Genomic DNA, 18,655 nt, shown 5'->3' on the forward strand with positions numbered 1-18,655 from the left:
ACGCGAGGTCCTGGCTTGTCCACCGCTCTCCGCGTGATTTGGGTCTCTCGCCTTGGCTTTGGCTTCTTCACTTTCCCGTGAGCAGGTCGGAGTAGATCACTACGGAGCCTCCCTCAGCCCTCACATACTAAGATTCTCAACTCCGCGTCATCTCCCCAGACTAGCCACCTTCCTAGGCCGCACCTCCATCGCCCGATGAACCCCCGGCCTGCAAACTTGGGTTTGTCCGTCTTGTTCGACACGGCCACCAAGTCGGGGAGAGTCTCCTCCAAGCTGTTCCCTATCTCCTCGCTCCTCCCCACTGCCATTACTGTCATGCTAGGCCAGAGTCCAGACCCCTCCATCAGGACATGCTGGATGGACTCCATATCCAGGCTCTAGCACCGGCTTCCCCAGTCAGTCCAGCCTCTGCTCCAGTGATCAGTGACGGTCAGCCTCTCTCCCAAACAGACTTTGCATAGAGGCCAGCCCTCCTCCCATCACTGTTAAGAACGGAACTTCCCTGTGGATGATGTCAGGGCCCTGGAGATTCTTTTCAGGTCGGGGATGAGGAAAGGAAACTTTTATGGTGTTCACACTAGATACTCAATCAGTAATTTGCTAAATTCATTCATTCACCCATTCATTCATTCGTGCTTTTCAAAACACACCCCGTAGATGGTCATCTCCGATGCCAGACAGATCATGCCAGAGATCCCTTTGACCGTCTCATAAAAGCTGTGGGCCTTCGTTTCACAAGAACATACCTGCATGTGACTTTCCTCGTATAATCTCAGGGCAGTTCCTAGACCCGCCCCCTCCCAAGCCCATCTACAGAGTGAAGTTGGCACCTACTTGAGCTCATTTTCCAGATGGGGAGACAGGAATGCAAAGAGAAGAAGGGGCTTGTCAGAAAACACCCAGAACACACATCTCCAGGCACTGGATCGTGTCCCGAAAGTGCTGGGCCCCACTCCGGGATCCGGGGCCCCAGGTTCACGGCTTTGGGTAGTGACTTCCCTAACACCTGACGTCTTTGTGCCATTTCCTCGTCCACGCAGACGTGACCAGGCCTGGACAGCAAGTCTGTGATGCGGAGATGATGTATATACAAGAACCGAGCCCCGCCCTGTGCACAGAGACTGTTCCTGTTTCTTCATCTGCCCACTTCTTCTCTTCCTTTCCTGCAGGATTCTGGAGGGTCGAGACAGGGCTTCCATCTAAAGTGGTCGCGGATGGGGCGCCTGGGTGGCGCAGTCGGTTAAGCGTCCGACTTCAGCCAGGTCACGATCTCGCGGTCCGTGAGTTCGAGCCCCGCGTCAGGCTCTGGGCTGATGGCTCGGAGCCTGGAGCCTGTTTCCGATTCTGTGTCTCCCTCTCTCTCTGCCCCTCCCCCGTTCATGCTCTGTCTCTCTCTGTCCCAAAAATAAATTAAAAAATGTTGAAAAAAAAATTTTTAAAAAATAATAAAGTGGTCGCGGAAGTCTTCACGGAGGAGGCGAGCCCTGCCCGGGCCTCGATTGTGGGTGCTGGAGGGAGGCAGGGGCCAAGGGTTATTAATAGGCCTGGCTTGATGGAACCAGGGAGGGTGAATGTGATACAGACACCCAGCACCGTAGTTGGGAAGTACCTGACACCGGAAGGGGAGGGGGCCGAGGGCTGGGGGTAGCGCCACCTCCCAAAATAGCCAGAGCAGAAGCCTATATAGGTGGCCACCCCCCCCCCCCCCACCAGGCTCACTTCCCTGCAGGACCTCCCACCGGCCCAGCCTTTCAGCGAAGGTTCCAGCCCTCCACCCCCACCCGAGGTGAGTGGCAGGGACTGAGGTTGGAGGAGGACGGGGGGGGGGGGGGGGGCTACCGTGGGGAGGAAGCCAGCTGGACGGGACAGCCACATTGCCCCTTCCCACAGCCACACGGGGCTGGGAGGGGGGTGCTGGAAGGTCCGCCGCTGTGGGGTCCAGGGCTGAGAGTACGAATTCCTGGGCTCTCCAGCTTAATGCCTGGTGTGGCCTGGGGCAGAGCCCTCCCCGTGGCCGGGCCTCGGGCTCCCCACCTGTGGGATGAAATGGGTGGAGCCAGACGTCTGTGGACTCCGGTGATGCCATCAGAGGAGGCCCATGAGTGGGCAGTGGAAGCAGGAGGAAGGGGATGGAGGGCTGGCAGGCCGACCCAATAACATCCGGTGCTCTGGCGGGTGGGCTCCGGCCCAGAGAGGGTGCCAAGTTGTTGGAAGGCTTGTCTAGCAGGCAGAGATAGGGGAAAGGAGGGAGGATGGGCCTGCCCAGTGGCTCCAGCCTTTGCCACAGGGGTCAGTGTTTGGGCGTGGTCTGTGGCACACTCGTGGGACTTGACAGGGCTGGGTCCTGGGCAACGGCGGGGGGGGGGGCTCCAAGGACAAGGGTCACTGAATTCCAAGCCAGCAGATCCGGGAGGGGCTCCCTCTCTGCCACTGCCTTGCTGTGCGTCCTTCGGCCATTCACTGACTTGCTCTGGCCTCAGTTTCCCCACCAGCATAGCACGAGGCTCCCTCAGCTAGGGAAACAGACTCTCCAAATAGGCCCCTGGAGTGAGCTGAGCCTGAGGGCTGAAATGATAGCACAGAAGCCCAGCACATCCACGTTAACAGCTCGTCTGGGGGCAGGGATGGCGGGGGCAGTTGAGGGGTCTGCGGAAGACCCGGCGGCAAGAGACAGCATGTCGGGAACTGCAGCCTCTGCTCCTGGGAAGCCGGCAGGAGGGCTGTCGACTGAAGGAGCTGACTCACAGGCAGGGGGCAACCGGAGCGGTGTTGTCCTAAGGTTTCCAGGAAGGGCAGCCGTCCAGGGCTGAGCCGAGGGAGACGGTGTTGACAGCCAGCGTGCCAGAACTCCAGCAGCTGGACAGCTCTCCCCGGCCGCCCACCAAGTGTCACCAGCCTCAGCCTCTGAACACCCGCCCACACCTTCCGCCAGAGTCTAAAGATCCCACCACAAGGGACCATCAATACCACCAACACAGGGAGACAGAAGACCAGAAAAGGGGAAGGTCACTGCCCAAGGTCACACAGGCACTCAGCACAGCCGCAGATCCGGAACCCAGGCATCCTGACTCCCCGTCCAGCATTCCTCACACTTTAGAGGCAGCTGGTTGCAGCCCGAATCCTTGGGAGACTGTGGGAAAGAATGCAACTGGTCTCTGGCTGTCTACGATTGGGAAGTGTCCACATTTCCCAGAGGTGAAGTTCAAGCCATAAAACCTGCTTCGCTTGTCTCCAAAGTGTGGTCTGAAGGTAACCACCTTCTCCCCAAATGTGAGTCTTCTGGTCTCCAAGTGGGGACAGGGGACATAAAGATTTCAAGTAGCCTCTCCCCGCCCCACCCTCTCCCAAAGGGTTTGCGGGGGCAGCAGTCTGAGCCCCCACTGTACTCCCATGTTCAGTGGCTCAGGAGACCAGAGAAGCCTAGTAGTTAGTGGAGATCTGAAAACAGTTCTTTGGAAAGTCGGACTAGGAAAGAAAGAAGAAGAAGGTTTCAGGGCATCCCTGGCCAGATGTGGGATGGGGCACCGGGAGGAGGGCCTGAGCAGCCCCGCCCATCCCTGCCACCTCCTCCCGGCCATCCCCTGTGGGGTCAGATTTCCAGACCTCAGCGCTCAGATTTTGCAGCATAAATTTGCATCCAGGACAGACAAGAGCAGAGGCTGAGGTAGGAGCGGAGAGAGAATGGGAGCAGGGCCGAGGGACCCACCGGGGTTTGGGCTCGGCCCCCCACCCCCGACAGTCCCGTATCCTCCCCGAGGTGGCGGGACAGCCTCCGAGGTGCACCGACCCGAGACGCTGCGCTGCACCAGGCTGGCGCCTCCTGCGCGCCCTTGACGGCAGGCGAACCCTCCAGCCCCATAAATTCCAGAGGTCGCCCCCTCCCCGGGCACCCTGGCCGCGCGGCCCTCTGGGATCGCGAGGACCCCGGCGGGGGCGGTGCGGGAGCGACAGCGGGTCCGCGCGTCTGCCCGGCCAGCGCGGCGGCGGGACTGAGCGGCTCTGGCGGCGCGCCCAGCCCCGCGCCCCCTGGCTCTGCGCCAGGCCGGCGGGCGTGCGCCCGGCGCGCAGCACTGCAGCGCTGGTCATATGAGCAGAAATGATAAGAAAAGCACTTTTTAATCTTCTCGCACTTGCTCTGCCCGCTCCAACAGTTGCAGGATGTCGATGACAGACTTGCTCGACGCTGAGGACATCAAGAAGGCGGTGGAGGCCTTTACCGGTGAGCAAGCGCGCTCCCCTCCCCAGACTTCTCCCCGGATCCACCACCCTGGCCCCGGCACCCCCGCGGAGGGCCAGTGCTCCCGCGTGCTCCTCTGCCCACGCTTCCTGCGGGGCGCTGGCAGGACGGAGCAGGGGGCTCCTCGCCATTTCCCAAACTCCTCTCGGGCGAGACTTGGCGCAGGGAGCGGGTGGGGAGGCCCAGCGAAACTTGCCGGGTGGCCGCGCTGCTGCGAGGACTCGGGATCCGGGACCAAGGGCAAAGACCGGGGTGGAAAGCGGGACCTTCGGGTCCTTGTGGGCGCTCGATACCTCCCGTTAAGGCACTTGGAGGGGTTGCAGGTGCGCCCGCCTTCTCTCCAAGCAGCCCCTTTCGGAGACACCCCCCCCCACCCCCCGTTTAGAACAGGACTCTTCCGGCTTGCGGTTGTTGGCTCCCTGACTGTCCAAGCCCCTCTCTGGGAGTCAGAGCACCCCCCCAACAGCTCCCCCCAGCCACCTCCACTGTCCCGCGAGCGGGGTGACCTTCCCGCAGCTGGCGCTCTGCTCTGCCCAGCCCTGCGCACAGCATCCTCAGCGCTTCCAACTTCCAGCCTCCTTAGGCGGCCAAGGGCGGGGAGCAGGCAGGCATCCCCACCTCTCTGAGCTGCCCTGGGCTTTTGAGCTCTTAGCTGCTACCTGCCTCCTCTCTCCCCTCACCCAGGTGGAGAAACTGAGGCTGGGAGAGGGCCAGAAACTTGCCCAAGGTCACCTAGCAGGGCAGGAGGGGGATTAGAACTAAGGTCACCTTCCGGTCTCAGTCCCCTACTGGAGTGGCAGAGGTGGACAGAGCAACTTCCCTCGGCCAAAGGCTGCGGGGAGAACGTGGCTCTCAGCAGGACCCCTCCCTGCCACACCCCCAAATTACCCTCTCTAGGGTCCTGAAAGGGAGCACAGGACATAGAAAATTGGGGAGGGGGCCTCTCGTTTCCTTTCTGCTTGGTGTCCCTTCCTCAGGGTAAGAAGCTCTGGGAGACCACACTCCTGGGGTACTGCGATAGCCCACCCTCTTCTCCTTGACCCACCTTCCCCCTCTGAGCAGGAACTTAACTGGGAATTCCCAGGGAGACTTCTAACACGCCCCCAACTCCCGCTGGGATGGATATCTGCAGCAAAGCCACCATTTCTGGGGCCTCCCCCCTTCCTCCTCCTCCTCCCGCTGGGTGACCTTGAGAAAAACTTGTCCTCCCTCTGTCGATTTTCTGGCAACACCATCTGTGGCCGAAAAAAAAGGCTGACCACCGCCCCCCCACCAAGATACACCACACCGTGTTCACAACGCCTCCCATTCCCCTGCCCGCCCCCGTTCGGCCACCACCCAAAAGCCTTCATGGAACCCGGGACGCCCCGCTGCCTTCAAAGTCTACCTCTCCCATCGGCGAAGGGTAGGGCGGAGCGTGGGGGCAAATCCACCTCTTCCACCTCCAGCCGCGTGACCTTGGGCAAAGGCCCTCCCACCCAGGTACACCCCTCTATCCCCCCCAGCACCAGCACAGGGAGATCAGTCGGCAAATGCTGTGGCACCCCCATTCTCCTGCCCTTCCCTACCGCCCCTTCTTTGTCATTTAACCCGCTGCTCTCCACCCCCCACAGCTGTCGACTCCTTCGACTACAAAAAGTTCTTCCAAATGGTCGGCCTGAAGAAGAAGAGCCCGGATGACATAAAGAGGGTGTTCCGCATCCTGGATAAAGACAAGAGCGGCTTCATCGAGGAGGAGGAGCTGGGGTAAACTGAGGCCTGCGGGGACGGCCCCGGCTGAGGGGGCGTGGGGGGCTGGGATTCTTACTGCCGAGTTCCCATCAGGGCTGCCCTTGTCTCTGCACCGTTGGCAGAAAATAACTCTGCCTGACGGCCGTTGCTTCCGGAGGAATAAAATCCGCAGCAGAAAGTGCAACTAACTAGGTTAAATTATAGCCACTTAATATGGCTAACGGAAGGGTGCTACTTAATAATTTAATACACATGAAGAGGCAGGTTTTCTGGATGCTTCACACCACACGCAAGACAGGGAGCGCTACCCCGAGTAGTTAGTTCGTTGATTGTCATTTGCCTAAAAGGCACCCTCCACCAACCCGCAGACCCGCCCCACCCCGCCCCCTGCACTTCTGTAACAGTGCAGCTAAAGCAGTGTCCGGGCAAGGTGGGGATGCAGAACCAACTTTGGGGGTCAGGAGTCCTGGGAGCAAAGCGGAGGAGGGGAAGGTCATCACTAGGAAAACGCACCCGGCTCGTCGCTGCCCATCAGGCTCGTCTTACGTCACTCTCTGGCCAAGACTGCCTTGGATTTCGTCTTCAAGAGAAGGGGGATGGTGTGGAGAGAGGCCTCGCAATAGGGACTTCCCTGTCCATCCAGTCTCAGTCTCACCCCAGATCATCCCACAAGGGTACGCTTTGCCTAGAACCTTCCCCTTCTACCCACCCTCCTCCCCCCCCCCCGCCGCCCTCCCCCCCCTCCAGGTGACATCTGCTTGTTCTCCAGATGTCACCTTCTCCCGGAAGCCTCCCTGACTCTCCCCCTCACCCCAGGTGGGATGGATGCGTCCTCTGAGCACCCTTCTCTAGTTCCTCACCATTGCACCCATCACACCGTGCGGTCTTGACCTCCGCCTCATTTTTTTAGGTGCCTTCCTCCTCTGTGCTCCCACTTTCCAGCACAGCCCTGGCACAGAGAAGACACTTTTGCGTTTGTGGTGTTGGCCGAATAAATAAACAAATGCAGGTGCCCTGCCTGGCGTGGGGTCCACATTTTGCGGAGGACAGCCTGTCCTTCTCTGCACACCCACCCGTGACGCCCAGCCCAGCTGCATACGTGTCCCCCGCTTGCTGCCTAGCCCGGTGGCCCGTACCTGTCCTTGCAAGGTGACCTCCACCTGACTCCCTCCCTGGCTTTTCTCCCCAGATTCATCCTAAAGGGCTTCCACCCAGATGCCAGAGAACTGTCTACGAAAGAAACCAAGATGCTGATGACCGCTGGCGATACGAATGGGGACGGCAAGATTGATGTCGATGGTGAGTAACCATGACCTGGGGCCTGAACACATCATGGATCTTGGGATGTTTGGATGCTAAAAGCTTGGAGCTATCGCTGTCCCGTGAAGGAGAGAGGAGAGGTAGTCCTGTACTCCCTGGGATTAGAAGGAAATGCATTGGGTCTGAGAGCTCTGTCATGTAAGCCAGGCACACACACACACACACACACACACACACACACACAACTGGTACATTTTTTCTAAATTTGAACAACCCGAAAGGAACGGATTCTCTTTTTTTTCTCCCTGCTGCATAGGGAATCAAGGATGATTTGGGATTTTGTTTTTCCCCTGACTTTGGCCTGCAACTTTTGCCTGAGTTCCGGTCCCGGCTCTGCCCCAACTGGCTGTGTGACCTTGGGCCGTCTCTCTCCTTCTCTGGGTCTCAGTCTCCCATCTGTAATCCGAGGAGATGAGGCCAACTGATCCCCAAGGGCCCTGTGGGCCCTCCTGTTCTCAAATTCCAGAGATGGAAATTCCTTATTTTCCATCCTCCTCAACATCTTGTCCTGGTATCCTGTAACTTCAGGTTTCAAGACCTGTTCTGGCTTTGCCCAAACATACCGTTCTGGCCCTGAAGGGGAGCCAGGAAAAAGAGCCAGCCAGCAATCAGCTAGGAATTAGGAAAAGGGATGTCTGGGCCATGCTTTTCAAGCTTTGCTTTCAGAACAGGCTTCCAGAGAGGCTGGTGGTCCCTGCATGCTTCTCCGCTGAGGTGTAACGAGCACCCCCAGAGCACCCCCAGAGCACCCCCAGCAGCGTTTCCTTCCTTAGCATCCCAACAGCCTTGAGAATGATCTTCGTTTTGCAGATGGGCAAACTGAGGCTGAAGGTGCTTAGCCTGTTCAAAGAGCTAGGACATAAGTGGGGGAACAAGGCTTTGGAAGAACTCTTTCCCACAAGCTGTGCCCGCAGCTCGTAACGGTCCAAGCGAGGTGCGTAGTTTCATCCTAGGACCTGCTCGGGCTCGTTGTGAAAATTAAGTGGCTGTCAACACGAAACTGCTCTGGGAAAGTTAAAACGCTTCCGAATGTGCATGTAGTGTATTAAAGTTTTCTGTCCGCGACCAAAATGGAGACAGGGTCAGACGCAGCCGGGCGCCTGGCCTTCTAGTCCCAGCTGTCTCTCCCGTGGCTGCAAAGGAGGGAGGTGACTTGAAAGGAGCCTGAGCCGAAAGTGCGGGAGAGAAATGGGTGACTGGTCTTGGTGCGTTCCGGTGAGTGGCACCTGTCCCCACACCCCCTCCTCAGCAAGCCACTTAGCTCCACCTTGAGCCAGCGTTCCCGCCCTGACCCCAACCCAAACCGCCACACCTGTCTCCTGTTTTTATCTGCAGCCAGTAGGCCACCGCTCAGAAGCCACCGTAGGTGGGGGCGGGGGCCCCAGGGTTGGCTGTTCTGGAAGAACCTACATGAAAAAGAAAAACCAGGCCAGATCCTAGGCTGCTTCCCTGCCTGCCTCCCTCCCTCTCTCCCTCCCTGCCGAACTCATATTTTAAAGAGATAACTCAACTTTTGCAACTGATCTAACAGACATTTCCCGAGTGCTAAGCCTGTGCCAGGCTATCAGGGAGGCAAAGATGAATTAGACCCTACTCCCAGCGGCGCTATTTGCTGGCTGGGTGCCCCGGAGCAGTGGCTCAGCCACCCGGAGCCCCAGCTGCCCATTGATAAACTGGGCACGGACAACGCATGGGTCACTGGCATTTGTGAGGATTCCGTGACACCGTGCACGTTGAGTGCGGGGCCCAGAGCATTGTGAGTACTCGGCAAACGGTGGCCGTGACACTATTTCCCTTCCATCCACACGTCGCTTACAGCTCTAGGTACAGGCGCACGAAAGAACGGCGACACCAGGGAGGTGCAGAGAAGCCTTTTGGAGAGGGAGGAACGGAGGCGTTTCGGCAGATTGGAGGCTGTGGGCAGGAAGCCACAGGCTGGAGTCTGGGGTGGGGGGCCGTCCCTGCGGAGCCCCGGGCAAGGCGTCGGGTTTAGCAAAGGCGTAAGGCTGGGAAGTTTAGGGATGTTTAGAAAGGGGCAAGAAGGTTGGTTTGCTGGGGGTAGGAAGAGCGAATCGTCACCAAGGTGGCAATGTGTGCCCGGCCCAGTGCTGGACTCTGAGCACACGTCACCTGTGACAGAGGATGGAGGTACAGATGTGGAAAGAGAAGGGCCAGTGCCTAACTGCCCACACAGTTCAAGCTCAGGACGAACTGGTGGAGGCCCGACCCCCAGAGCTCCTGAGTCCTTTGGCCTGGAGTGGGGCCCAGGTGTGGGCCTTTCCACCAAGTTCCCAGGTGGCACTCCTGCTCCGGGGACCGTACTTTGAGAACCACTGCCTTACAAAAATCCTAGAAGGCAGGTGCTCTCACACTTCCCCCTTCTACAAATGAGGAGACAGAGGCACGGGGAGGTTACGTGTCCGGGGTCGCTCAGTAGCAGGGGCAGGACTGAAGCTCAGAGGTCCAGCCAGGACCCCTCCCCGCCCCTCCCCCCGCCGCCACCCTGCCTCTCACGAGGACACGTCCCCGGCCTGGGCTCTCCACTCCCAATGCCTGCCCGTGTGGACCGTGCAGGCTGACAGGACGAGTGGTTATCACCCACACAACACCCACCCACACACACACACACACACACACACGCCATCTAGTTACCGGTTCCCTGAAACCCGACACTGTGATGGGTCCTGTTTCCTATGCTTCCAGGCTATTCCAGCTCAAGAGCCTGTGGTTTGCTTTTTTGCTTCGGTGGCTGAAAAATTTAGTCTTAATTATCCCTGGACCACTGCAGTCTGCTCCACTCATGTGCCCTGAGGCATCTGCCTTTTCTGCTTCCTTCTGGCGAAATCTGTTCTCATCCGTAAGCAGCCCATTTGACGTGGTGAGCAGGCGGGCGCCCTTGGGCCGAAACACCTAAAGTCAGGCAGAAAATACGACCTGCGCACCCCACTAGCAGTGTGGACGGCCAAGCCTTTTTCTCTCCCTGGCCATCTATCTCCTCCTCCCAGAGTGGGGATAAAAATACCCATCTCAAAGGGCCGTTGCTTGAATTAAGTGAGTGTTCTGGAAACGACCCCTTCCCTCCTATTTTGTATGTGTGCTTTCTCTCGGAAGCCTCCTCGAAACCCTTGCGGAACGAACACCAGCCCTCAAAGAAGACGAAATGGGGTCTAAGACGGGAGGAAAGTGAGAGGGACGGAAGGAGAGGTCGGGATTTGATTTCCAGGCAAGGCCGGATGAGCACCTCAGGGCCAGCCGCAGTCCTGGTGGCAGAGCCCTAAGGCGTGTGGCGTTTTGTCCCGTCTCCCTGCGTCGTCACATCAGCCCTATAAGGGGGCGGGGGAGACAGAGTCTGTGATTCCCCCACTGAGAGTTGTGGAAACTGAGGCCCAGTGGGCGTTAAGCGCCAAAGTCACACAGAAATCCGTGGCGGTAGGGAACCCGAGTCCCCTGACTCTGTCACTCCCTCCGCCAGGCTGGGCCGAGACATGCCAGTTATAAATGGTTTCTGGGCTTAGCGAGATGCTTGCTTTAATTCCCCAGCGGATGCCGGGTGGGAAAGTGATCCCTGTTTGCAATACCGATTTATAAGCAACCTAGCCCGGGAGCTATTTAGAGGCGAGGTGATAAACCAAGAGGCCGGTCCCTCCATCCCGGTGGTCACGACAGAGGGAAGGAAAGAGGCTTCCAAGAGCTGACTCAAGGTCCATCTCAGTTTCTCTCTGGGCTGTCAGCATGTGCTGGTCTCACCTGTCAATAGCTTCTAAATTTGTCCAATCCCCACGGCCCTGGGACTGGGACCGACCTAATTAGGCTAACTGCAGTTTCCTATGAGAAAGGAGAAGGCTGAGCCCTCTCACCCTCTGAGCCTCCCCGTCGCCACCCCCTCGTTCTTTTCTAAGTGGATGAGGAAGAAACTACAGGCTGGCCCTTGGGGATCTCCAGGGAGGACTCAGGGGACAGAGGTGGGGCTCTGCGTCCTTCCAGAGGGATGCTCTCCCTCCCATCTGGATTTAGAGGTGCTCCCTCGGTGTGCCGGGCACCAACACAGCAGACGCGTCTCACCCATTATCTCATGTAGTCCTCACCAGAAACCCTATGAGGAGATGCTCTCGGTATCCCCATTTCACAGACGTGGAAACTGAGGGCCAGAGCCCGAGTGTCCTCAGATGGGCGTGCTGGAGGGGGGCTCCTAACTCGGATGGCGTAGGTGGTGCGGGCAAGTTGCCGTAGGTCGGGTCTCGATCTTTTGGACCGCCCCCCTGCCCTCTGCTGCCCACCCCCTCCTTGTCTTTGCCTCAGGATTTTTGTTGACATTTCGAAGCTCCAACCTGTGTCGGATGGAGAGGAGACCCAAGGGAGGTGGAATTAACCTGTATACAGCCTACCAAATGCTGCGCGCCGGCTACGGATCAGGCCGGTGACAGGGGCTTTAGCGCCGGTTCCTCTAAAGGAGCCAAGGAGCTCCCTTTTACAGATGGGGAAACTGAGGCACAGTAAGGCGACGTGTCCGGCCCAAGGTCACGGAAGCAAGAATGAGTGGGAGGCAGGAGTTGCCTCCCCGATCCCTTGCTCGAGGCTCTCTGCGAGAGCTGGAAAGGCGTCTCCTCGACCTGACATTGCACACAGGAGCAAACTGAGACCTGGAGGGGTGAGGGCGCGGGGGCGGGGGCGGGAGCAGGAGGCAGGACCAAGGTCAGAACCTCCTCCCCATCCGTCGTCCCAACATCCCTCCGCCAAATCAATTGACCTAGACTTCCGCAAGGCTTTGGATATTTTGCTCATTTGTTTTTCCTTAAGGGGAAACCTGGACATTTTAGAGGAGACTTTTTTTTTTTTTCCTTTTGATAAGAGGGCTGTTCGTTAATTGGCTGATTCCTAAGAACTCTGCCCTGAGGCACAAACGAAAGGTACGGAAGAGGTGACCTCTGCCCTCAATTTGTCTACAAAATGCCCTGCTAGCTTCTGGGAGGATAAAATTAGAATCTAGTGTTCTCTGCAAAAAGCCGGGGCGTGTGGCCTTCGTGCCGTGCTGGCTGCTTCAGAGTGGATCCCAGGGTGGGCAAAGGAGTCTGTTTTCAGAAGCTTTTGAAAACCCCGCAGGTCCAAGATATATCCCAGTCCAAGTGGCCTGACTGCCACGGGAGAGACCCGTGGTTGGCATTCCTTGGTCGCCCTCATGCTGACCCCACCAAATGCCACTCCGGGTGAAGGCATTCACTGGCTCCTTGCGGATGAGCGGTCCCAGGACCCGTGATTTCTTTTTTTTTTTTTTATGTTTTATTTTTTATATTTAGAAGAGCGTGAGTGGGGGGAGGGGCAGAGAGAGCCGCAGACTGAATCCCAAGCCGGCTCCAGGCTCCGAGCTGTCAGCACAGAGCCCGATGCAGGGACTCCAACTCATGAGCCGTGAGATCATGACCTGAGCCGAAGTCAGACGCTCAACCAACTGAGCCACCCAGGCGCCCCTTGATTTCTAGGGTGAGGGTTGGGGGGGGTCAGTGGGGGTCGGGAAACTGTTAAGGACCAGCTTCCCCTTTGAACAGCCTCTCCATGAGCTGGTATTGGCAGACGGACTCATGTCTCCTTTTAGTCTAGCGCAGAGCAAACTTAGTGCCCGAGGACAGGATATATGGGCTCTGGCCAGCTTTCCAGATTAAATGGCAGGTTGAGGGAGTCCCTGCTTCCGCCCGATCTGGGACGCTAGCCCAAGCAGGAATGGCCTCTCCGCACTCATGGAGAGGGTGTTCCTGGGACCACAGGCCAAATCCTGCCTCTGCCTCTTATTTGCTGCATGGCCTTGACACTTCACTTCTCCGGGCCTCCGGTTCCCCGTCTATAAAGTGGGAATCACCCCCACTCAGCTCCCAGGGCTGTTGTGAAAACTAGACATGAGGCAAGTCAGAATTTGTTGGACCCTAAGGAGGACTCGTGACCCATCCATCCATCCCTCCATCTTTCCATCCATCCATCCTTCCATCTGTCCATCTCTCCATCAGTCCACCCATTTGGCATTTGTTCATTAGCACCTGCTGTGGGCCGGTGGGCACACTGTATGCTAGGAGGCTGGTAGACAAGCCTGGAGCTTACACTCTAGTAGGGGGAGACCGACAAAAATAAGTAAGTACATAAATAAGTTCATTTCGGAGAGTGCTAAGCACCAGGAAGTAAATAAAAAGGGGCTGATATGACAGAGTCACGGGGGTGGCAATATCTGAGCTGGCTCTTGTGTCACTCTATGCCTAGGTCAAAGTAGGTCGGAAAGCTCCGGGGTTCAGAAAGGAGCCTAAAAGCAGTAGCTTGACTCACGTGTGCTGTGTGATCTCGGCCAAGCTAATTACCTCTGGGGCCTCCGTTTCCCCATCTATAAAATGCAGACAGAAGCATCCTTGCCATGCAGTAGTTGTGAGAATCCAATGACATAATATATATAGAATGCTTTGCATTTTGCATTCCATGCATAATAATTTTTTTTAACGTTTTATTTATTTTTGAGACAGGGAGAGACAGAGCATGAACAGGGGAGAGTCAGAGAGAGGGAAACACAGAATCTGAAACAGGCTCCAGGCTCTGAGCTGTCAGCACAGAGCCTGATGCGGGGCTCGAACCCACGGAACAAGAGATCATGACCTGAGCCAAAGTCGGCTGCTTAACCGACTGAGCCACCCAGGCGCCCCAAGAATTCTTTTTTTTTTTAAATTTTTTTAACGTTTATTTATTTTTGAGACAGAGAGAGACAGAGCATGAACAGGTGAGGAGCAGAGAGAGAGGGAGACACAGAACCCGAAACAGGCTCCAGGCTCCGAGCTGTCAGCACAGAGCCTGACGTGGGGCTCGAACTCACGGACCGTGAGATCATGACCTGAGCCGAAGTCGGACGCTTAACCGACCAAGCCACCCAGGCGCCCCAAGAATTCTTAAATCCTATAAAAACAGACAATGCTGATCACAGCACTGACGATAAGCACCACCTGTCTCCCGAGGTGCTGTCACAGGGTCACAGGAGCTCCTGGCTGAGGAAGCAGACGCATTGGTCCCCACCCACAGGAGGGATTTTTAGAGTACCTGGTGCTCCGGGTCCATCCCGGCCAGTCGCTGTCATCGCTCAGCCTGCAGCCCCGGGGGTTTTCAGGACCAGTTAGAGAACCCCCCCCCCCCCCCCCGCTCTCTCCCACCTCCAGTCGATACCTACACGCCCACACCCAGGTCCCTTGCCTTCCCTGTCCTCGAGGACAGCCTGGGGACAGGAGAGGGTGGCGTCCACTTCCCAGCTCAAACCCCAGAAAGGCAAGGAGCCCAGGCACGTGTCCCTCCGCGGGGCAGGGATCAGTTTTTTCGTTATTTTATCTGAACATAATGCTGGCTTTACAGAAGAGCTGCGACAGTAGCATGGTGAGTTCTATACACCCCTCCCCCAGCGTCCCCGAGGGCTGACATTCCAAGTGACCGTGGGGGCACAGGATGCAAACTAAGAGATTGCATGGTGGGGGTTGACGTACGTGCCTTGTACAAGGTCTGGGGAGGGGGGGACGCGCCCCGAGGAGCCCCACGTACTTCTGATACCCTGAAGCCATGTTTTCACAAGAAATCATTAGTGTCCCCTACCTTCACACACCGACAGATCGACACCCGGACCGACACCCAGAGAGGCACGTTTCCCAGCAAACGCGCCAGGCTGGGCCTGGAACCCTAACTCTCAATCCTTTCTAGACGTGATGGGGACGGCCCTGGGGCCCCACACGCTGGCAGGCTGGGGACGCAGCATCTCAGAGACGTCTCGTGGCAGAGGGTGGCAAACTCCTTCCTGTCTCCTCTCTTGTCTCCCGGAGAGAAAAAACAACCGGGCAGACATCCCCTGGGCCCCCCTTTATTCCAAATAAAGGTCTCAGAAGACCTGGCCGCGGGGCAGTAGTCCCTAGGACTGCCGCAGCAAGGACGCCCCAGGTGAGGGGCATGGAGAACCAGGGGCAGGGGAGCTCCTGGGGGTGGGGGGCAGAGATTTGCTGGCTCTTCTCGCCTTCTCCCAACTGAAGAAGCGCGCTGACTTCTCTTCCTTTTATGGATGATGACAGGGAGGCTCAGAGAGGCCAAGCGCTTTGTCTGAGGTCACACAGCCCATAAGCGGCAGAGCCAGATTTAGGGGGTGCCAGCCCAGAAATGGCTACTGGGCGTCCCCCAAATCCAGCCCATTGTTTCCTGCCTTCTGAGCCCCTGCCTGCCAAAGGCCCCTGCCTGTTGGTCCCTTCCCCGCCATCTGCTTTCTCCTGTAGGAACCCCACATCTTCTCGCAGGACTCTATCAGAAGCCACATGCCCTCTGAAGTTTTGCTGATGCCTTAAACAGAAGACACCTCTTCTCCCGGTGACAGGGAAGTCTCTGGGCCCGCCATCCATCGGCAAACTGTTCACAAACCCGTGCGGCCTCTCAGGGTCAGGCTCGGAGGCAGGTGGTGGGTGGGGCAGGAAACAAGGTGGGCGGGCCCTGGAGCTTTCTGTTCCAGCGGGAGAGGCAGATCACAAGGGACTAAGCAGGAACGTACTCCAAAGTGTTTCAAGAGGGGTAAGCGCTGTGCGCAGGGCAAGAAATGGTGATGGCAAAGAGGACCACGGTAGGGGAGGGTCACCACCGTCACCAGAATGGCCAGAGAAGGCCCCAGGAGGAGGGACAGCTGAATTGGGAACACAGCCGTGAGGAAGTCTGAGCGCCCACCAGGCAGAGAGAACGGCAGGTGCAAAGGTCCTGTGGTGGGAATGCCCCCAGCGAGCTTGAGATTCAGAAAAGAGGCCAGCAGCATGGAGCATGTCCTGCCAGGTACTGTTTCTTCCCTGACCAGACCAGAAGCTCCTTCAGGGCAAGAATCATCTCTGGCTCCCTTGTGCCTCCCCTCACCTGGTCGGAGACACCCCTTTGTTTATTTAGGCGGGGATGGATTCAGTGGGGGACACTGGATCTCCTCCCAGTGCTGACACCAATCTCTGACATCATTACTTAGTGTTCGGCGAAGCTGGGCAGGTAGATGTTCCTGGGGCGGGAGGGCACGTGACCCCACCGTGGACTCGACCGCAAGTCACGTGGAGGGAGCTGGACCCCCGGTCTTAAGTCCCAGCTCAGCCCCTTACAGCCCTGGAGGCTCTGAAAAGCCACGTCTCTCTGGGCCTCAGTTTCCCCTTCTGTAAAGTGGGAATCACTCCCAGTTTCCTGCGTGATGGTCAGTTAAATGAGGAGCTGTGGGAGACAGGGCCCAGCTCATTCTGAGCACCTGTACGCACTCATCCGTCTGAGCGGCACGGAGATGTCACCTCCTCCAGTCTCCTCCATGGTCTTGTTGAGCCCCCTGAGGAGGAAAAACACACAATGGCTCTTGAATCAGGTTGCTCACTGGAATCACCTTTTACTTTCTTTTCTTTTCTTTTCTTTTTCTTTCTTTCTTTCTTTCTTTCTTTCTTTCTTTCTTTTTTTTTTTTTTTGAAAGAGAGTATAGATGAGCAGAAAACTTACGGAAGAAATACAAAAGGCTGATAAAGACATAGCAGATCGAGAGGTTTTTTGGTTTTTTTTTTTTCCCTGCCTCACCTTCTTTCCTTGACCACCTCACTGCTGGGGAGGAGAAGATTTGCAGCCAATCAAAGAATATCTCTAGCAAAGGGGCGCCTGGATGGCTCAGTCGGTTAAGCCTCAGACTTCCGCTCAGGTCACGGTCTCGTAGTTCGTGGGTTCGAGCCCCGCATCAGGGTCTGTGCTGATGGCTCGGAACCTGGAGCCTGCTTCGGAGTCTGTGTCTCCCTCTCTCTCTGCCTCTCCCCCACTCGTGCTCTGTCTCTCTGTCTCAAAAATAAAATAAACATTAAAAGAAAAAGAGTATACTGACCCAGATGAGCACTGAGTACTATACGAAAGTGTTGAATCACTTTATTGTACCCCCTGAAACGAATAGACCTACACCGTATGGCAATGACACTGGAAGTAAAACTTTTTTCTAAGTAAAACAAACAAAAGAGAGATGATGATAGGCTCGCCGTTTCTCATTGACTTCATTCATTCATTCATTTGTGCCCACACTCACTCATTCCATCACTCCAGGCCTGCAGCAGAGGGGAGAGCCAGGAGAAAGCACCGTGCAGGGCCCGGCGGTCAGGCCATGGCGAGTCCTTCCACACCGTCCCCCTCTGACTCACCTCTCTTTCCTCTTCTTTTGCAGAATTCTTCTCTCTGGTGGCCAAATGCTAAGAGGCTGTGACTACCCCAGGCCTTCCCCTTCTCTGCCCCAAACACCCAATCTCAGCCCCTCGAGCTGCCCTCCTGCGTTTCTGTTCAGTGTGTTTATGTTATTTTTTACTCCCCCCACCCCCTGCGGCCCTCAAACGACATCATTCTTCTGGAAAATGCTGGAGAAACAATAAAGGCTGTACCAATCAGATTCTACTGCTCCGGAGGCTGTGGACCTGCTGGGGTGTGGATCCTGCCTTGGCTCTCCAGACACACCTGTGCAGGGGTGGGGCAGGATTTAGACAGAAAAGGGGATCGGAGGGAAATTTACTGAGCCCTCCTCTGCCTTGGGTACGAGAATGGTACTCTGCATGGGTTGCCCATTAGTCCTTGAAACTGCCCATAAGGTAGGTGATGAAACTCCCATTTTACAGATGCAGAGACTGAGTCTTAGGAAAGTGATGTGTCAACCCCGCACAGCTAGGACTTCTAGATGGATGGATGGATGGATGGATACCCATTAAGACTCTTTGTTACAAATGACAAAAACCCAACACAGAATAACTTAAGTAAAAAAGGAAGGAAAAAAAAAATCTGGTTATGCCTGAATGGTCCAGGGATAGGTCTTCAGGAACAGCTGGATCAAGGGACCCGAGTGCTATCATCAGAATTAAGTCCTTCTTCCCTCTGAGCACTGTGTTCCATTTTGCTGGATGCATTATCAGGCAGGCCCTCCCTCATGGTGGCAAGATTCGTCCAGCATCTCAATGCCGGTGAGAAAAGAGCTTCTCTTTCCCAGTCACCCCATCAGGAGATTCCAAATTTAGTCCCATTAATACCAGTGGCTAACGGTTATTGAGCACTTACTTTGGACGGAACCCTTTACGCGATTCCATCTGTACAACAACCCTATGAATGAGTACTATCATTATCTCATGTTTGCCCCAAGTTACACTACGAATAAGTAGTGAAGCCAGGGCAAGGCCGGGCCAGGCAACCCCGTCGGGATTCAGGCTGAGCAGCAGGTACGGACAGGCCACCTTCCCTGGTGGCCTCCGGGCAGCGTCAGCTGACCCAGGCTTAGCAGGGGACTTGGGATCAGACCCAGGAAGCAGCAGCTCGGAAGGGCCTCACTGGCCCGAGGCGGCTTTCGGTGCCTGTCAC

The 18,655-nt window shown here is 56.7% G+C and overlaps 1 protein-coding gene across 3 annotated transcripts; it reads left to right on the top strand.

Moving 5' to 3' along the window:
• The first annotated feature begins 1,685 nt into the window (after positions 1 to 1,685).
• On the top strand, positions 1,686 to 17,702 carry PVALB (parvalbumin). Of its 3 annotated transcripts, none has more exons than XM_058741400.1 (5): positions 1,686 to 1,786; positions 4,152 to 4,219; positions 5,851 to 5,983; positions 7,158 to 7,267; positions 17,484 to 17,702. In XM_058741400.1, the coding sequence occupies exons 2-5, from the start codon at positions 4,159 to 4,161 to the stop codon at positions 17,510 to 17,512; spliced, it is 333 nt and encodes a 110-aa protein (XP_058597383.1). In that variant the 5' UTR covers positions 1,686 to 1,786; positions 4,152 to 4,158; the 3' UTR covers positions 17,513 to 17,702. The 3 variants fall into 3 exon arrangements, with proteins under 3 accessions (XP_058597383.1, XP_058597385.1, XP_058597384.1); XM_058741402.1 differs by lacking the exon at positions 1,686 to 1,786 and adding an exon at positions 3,225 to 3,249; XM_058741401.1 differs by lacking the exon at positions 1,686 to 1,786 and adding an exon at positions 3,594 to 3,664.
• Positions 17,703 to 18,655: the final 953 nt, after the last annotated feature.

This window comes from Neofelis nebulosa, chromosome 8 (genome assembly GCF_028018385.1).
Source record: "Neofelis nebulosa isolate mNeoNeb1 chromosome 8, mNeoNeb1.pri, whole genome shotgun sequence".
Taxonomy (NCBI): domain Eukaryota; kingdom Metazoa; phylum Chordata; class Mammalia; order Carnivora; family Felidae; genus Neofelis; species Neofelis nebulosa.

Coding starts and splice junctions, on each gene's coding strand:
- PVALB (XM_058741400.1), top strand. CDS start 4,159: ATGTCGATGACAGACTTGCTCGACGCTGAGGACATCAAGAAGGCGGTG. Junction 4,220..5,850: donor GGCGGTGGAGGCCTTTACCG/GTGAGCAAGCGC, acceptor CACCCCCCACAG/CTGTCGACTCCTTCGACTAC. Junction 7,268..17,483: donor CGGCAAGATTGATGTCGATG/GTGAGTAACCAT, acceptor CTTCTTTTGCAG/AATTCTTCTCTCTGGTGGCC.